General features: G+C 40.3%; 1 protein-coding gene across 1 annotated transcript in view; it reads left to right on the top strand.

The window, feature by feature from the left end:
• The window catches only part of rnf220b (ring finger protein 220b), a 30964-nt gene extending 26263 nt beyond the window's left edge, over positions 1-4701 (top strand). Inside the window, exons 9-16 of the mRNA XM_031864288.1 lie at positions 51-138; positions 539-635; positions 883-942; positions 1090-1151; positions 1274-1358; positions 2680-2788; positions 3825-3899; positions 3991-4701. Coding sequence (XP_031720148.1) covers positions 51-138; positions 539-635; positions 883-942; positions 1090-1151; positions 1274-1358; positions 2680-2788; positions 3825-3899; positions 3991-4062 — 648 coding nt within the window. The 3' untranslated portion in view covers positions 4063-4701. The remainder of the gene's footprint in view (positions 1-50; positions 139-538; positions 636-882; positions 943-1089; positions 1152-1273; positions 1359-2679; positions 2789-3824; positions 3900-3990) is intronic.

Below are 4701 nucleotides of genomic sequence, written 5' to 3'. Positions count from 1 at the left end.
TGTGTGTGTGTGTGTGTGTGTGTGTGTGTGTGTGTGTGTGTGTGTTCTAGGAGGGTTCAGCGGACCTGGTGCCATTGCAGGACGAGTGGAATGAGAGGAGAAGGATGCAGATGTCGTCTATAGTGGGGGGGTTTAAAGGTAAGCATAAATCTGTGTGTGTGTCTGTGTGTGTGTGCATGCCATCGAGGTACCGATGTGTGTGATCTTGTTCAGTGGAGGGTGAATAATGTGACTGAGTGACAGTTGAAAAACCACTGAACTTTTCAGTCCAGATTACAGCGGAGCGGGATGCCTTGAAGGTTAGATTGAAAGTAACGGTTTCCTTTACACAAGAAGGAATCTCTGACCTGCAGACTTGTTACACGCTGACTGACAGAAACGAGCAGGCGGGGACCATAACAACGTCACATTTGTGATTCTGAAATTCTCTTTGACCTCAGAAGTCCAAACCGCCCATTGTCTCTACTATATCCTTTTACAAGCGACGTCATACCACAGTTGTTAAAACATCTGTTTGATTGTTGAAATGTGTCCTCAGGTGCGGTGCTGGTGAGCACGACTTCTAAAGAATGCAGAGACAGCGACGCAGACCTGGACGTGGATGGAGATGATACTCTGGAGTACGGCAGAGCACAGTATCCTTTAACTCAGCAGCAACACTGAGGTCTACTGCATGTTTGAGTTTACCTTTCTACTTATTCACATTTTGGGTGTGAACAGAAGATATTTACTTGGAGAAAATGTGACTAACTCATGGATTATTTCTTACAAAATCCAAAATCAAGTCAAACTATTTATTTTTTTCAGCATTCTGAAGCTAGATATGTGTCTCACTCGCTGTTGTCCTTGTGTTGTTCTATGTTTCCTGACCTTTGTTCTCAGATACACAGAGACAGACGTCATCCCGTGCTCAGGAGAAAGCTCCAAGGAGACAAGAGTGAAGTATGTATCCGTCCTGATGGGATCTCATTGACAGTGGATTTTCAATTAGATGTGAAAATCATCATACCATCTATTCCTTATGATTTATCACAGCTGATTAAGCTGTTTTTTGGATTTTAAATGTTGTTTTTTGTTGTGTTCTTGCAGCAGCAGCAGTGCGTTGCCTGACTCCAGAGTAAGCCTAGAATTTTCCAAATGGTCAAATGATGGTGAGTTAATAAAACTTTAAATGAATTGTTTGAATAATGAAAAAAGAAAATATTGTATAAGAGCGGGATGTGAGGTCGATGCCTCTCTGTTATTTATTCATTTTATTTGTTTGTTTACTCAGGGAGTCCATCTACCAGCAGTGGAGAGAAAGCGGACAGCAGCATAGCTGGTCTCCCCAAAACCTGCAAAAACTCTGTGATAGAAACGTAAGTTTGTCACTCAGAGCCTACAATACTCAGCAGACATGTTTGTGTCGCATCTCTCGGCGCCAGAGATAGCATCACTGCCAATAATCCCAATTTCGTTTTTATTCAACCTTTACAAGTCATTAAGAACAAATTCTTATTTACAAAGGTGGTCTGGAAAAAGGCAAAGCCTCATGAGGGAAAGAGGCTAAAAGAAATATAAAAAATTCAAAAGACAGCAACGCACCATCAACAATTTCCAACAAACCTGTTACTGGCATGCAATCACAACACGCATTACAACACGCATTACATAAAAGACACGCAAGCTAGCACGGACAGTAGCAGACAACAGCATCGGGGAAAACAACAACAGAACAAGAGACGAACATGCAGAACAAATGGTTAAAAGGGTTGAGTGACTTATTGTTTTAAGGTTGTTTGACTTAAGGAAGCATTCATCTGTAATATCATAACAAGGCAATAAAGACTGATGTTCTTCTCCCAATGAATAAAGTTCTTCCACACAGTACCTTCCTTTGTTTGAGTAAAATAGTCCTCTTTGTCATTCAGTTTGGATGTCTGCTACAACATCAGCACACACTGTTCAAGCTGTTGTCTCATTGTGTAATAAGTTTGTTGTAGAAGATTTTATTTGGGTGTAAACTCACGCGGTTTGGACTTCAGAACCGAAAACTAAGTGGCAGGTTGCGTGTAAAATCAGGTGTGAATCAGCCAATCAGAGCTGAGGAAGACATACCGCGTCTTACTGTAAAGTGTATTTTGGGAGCCGGGCTCTCTGTGTGGTATCAGTTCAGACTACCCAGCTCCCACCAGCCTGATACACAACAATACTATATCAATGTGATGATATCATCAATCAAGGTCACAGCAGGCGTGTACACACATTTCATCACACTTAATTCATCGCAGCCTGTCTGCCTCGCTTGTACAGTATGCTTGCACATATAGTCTGTCCTGTAATTGCACGTGTTTCTATGTGTACGTCTATCTCTGTGAGGACCCTGACACTTCACCCCCCCCCCCTCTCACCTCTCTCTCTCACACACACACACACACACACCCTGTGCCTATGATAAATGAGACAGCGAATGCAGGCAATGTGATTGCTGCTAAATTTCATGCTCAGTGTCCATGTTGGCCAGCGAATAATTTAATCTGTCTTCGATTTATAAATGACTCTCCAGTGCCTGCCTAACTCACGCACCCTCCCATCTCCCCTCCTGTTACTGTCCATCCGTGTGTGTGTGTGTGTGTGTGTGTGTGTGTGTGTGTGTGTGTGTGTGTTTGTGTTTGTGTGTGTGTGTGTGCGCGCATGCAGACTCTCAGAGGATTCCACACTGACAACTCTGGATGCACTTAAAGCTCGGATACGGGATTTGGAGAAACAGTTGTCTAAAGGAGACAGATTTAAATGCCTCATCTGCATGGTGAGTACGAAGCCGAATCAAATCAACAGAGCAGACACACAAGATAGAGATCACAGCGCAGTGATGCAGAAACTGCTGATATTCCTGTAGGGACCTGTGTTTTGGGGCAATAAGTCAATAAAATCAGTCCTGCTCTTTTAATGGAATTTACTGTAATTGTGGTGATGATGATATGATATGACACATATTTGTATTATTCTCTTTTTGTTTTTTGTAAACATGTAAGACACTTTAAGTCTTTTTTTTTAAAGTCTCAAATAAAAATCTAAATCGGTTTGACATGAAATTATGATGTATGTTATATTGGCAATTCTGCATTATGCTGATATAGATTAATCTTAATCTTGAGTTCTAGCTCTGACAACAATATGATCTTTTCAAAACAATTTTGCCCTAATGCTATAACGATTAGTCAATTGATCAAATAGTGAGTAAGTAATCATTTGAGTAATTTATTGAGCAAAAATGCCACATGTTTGCTCATCCCATTGCTCTGTTTTATTTTGGGCAGTTGACTGAAAAAGTAAACTGTATAAAAATCTGACTGTATCGCTGATTTATGAAGAATATTATTCACAGCTTAATTCACATTTGAAAGAGCAAATGATTAGCCGATAAAAAGTCTGTAATGTTATTATTTTATTATTAATGTCATCTGTAATGAAAATAATTTGTTGTTACAGCCCTTTTATATACAACAAAATGTATATTGTGGTTATTCAAATGCAAGCGTGTGTAGAGGGAGGCAAGTCGGTGCGATTTTAAAGTGATGGACTTACCTTAGTCTTTTTGATTTGAACTTATGGAGATAGTTGCAACAATATGTATATTAACCATGTATTCAAACTGAAAAAGCATAGTGTAATTAATCGCTAAACACCCCTGCTGGACCTTTCCTGTTGTTGAAAGGGCTTCAATAAATGCTGATTTGACTGAAGAGTCTTTTAACGCTCTTATTGTAGTTTCACATGGACATCTAGTGGCAGCTTTATGTACTACATGAAAGGAATCATCACCTGTCTTTTTCTTTTTGCAGGACACGTACACAACCCCTCTCACCTCCATCCAGTGCTGGCATGTTCACTGTGAGGAGTGTTGGCTTCGAACGCTGGTAAAGCATCATATTTGTGTTGATTCACATAAACATGAAGTAAAATAATCAGAGTATGTGACAATTTGTTTTGTCTTACATTTTTATTTAGGGAGCAAAGAAGCTGTGTCCTCAGTGCAACACTATCACCTCACCTGGAGACCTGAGGCGGGTCTACCTGTGATGCAGCTACTCACACAATGAGGAGAGGGGCTTCTTCTGTTTTAACCAATCAGGGGTGGATTTGTGGGCAGCTGGCCTGTCACAGACTTCCTCCGTCATCCTCCTCCTCCTCCTCCTCCTCCTCCTCACACCTTCCTTGTCCTACCTGTCAGTGTACTCCTAACAACCACTAACCCCTGACAATTTGAAGATCAGCAAGTGTGACCTTTGACCTTCCTTTACAGCCCTGTACAATATCCGTGTTCCTGCTGCAACATCAAACAGAGCAGAAGAAGCTTCTAAAACCAACTGAGAGCTCAGGCACTGAAAAACGAATAGAACAAAAACAACACTTTGGGACAATATTTATCGATTTTGTAACCCTTTTTTCTGTTTTATGAAGAAAAAAAAAATTGAATCACATGCAAAGCACATGTACATAGTTTTGTGTATGTTTGGATCGATGTGTGTGCGTATATGATGTTGACTAGCAACCCAACTGTATTTACTGTACAGAGTTTGTCTTTGATTAGATCATTTATTATTTGTTTAGCTCCTGTAGGTTGGAAACATTCACAATAATCTCGTTACATTCAGGCTCATTTTGTCTTTCTCATTGATGTGTTTCTTTGTATAGGGTCATTAAATCTAATTTTATCAA

Source organism: Anarrhichthys ocellatus, unplaced genomic scaffold, assembly GCF_004355925.1.
Source record: "Anarrhichthys ocellatus isolate YVR2014 unplaced genomic scaffold, GSC_Weel_1.0 scaffold30, whole genome shotgun sequence".
Classification (NCBI taxonomy): Eukaryota; Metazoa; Chordata; class Actinopteri; order Perciformes; family Anarhichadidae; genus Anarrhichthys; species Anarrhichthys ocellatus.
The sequence above is the reverse complement of the archived record's forward strand: the minus strand, read 5'-3'. Positions and strand labels throughout refer to the sequence as shown.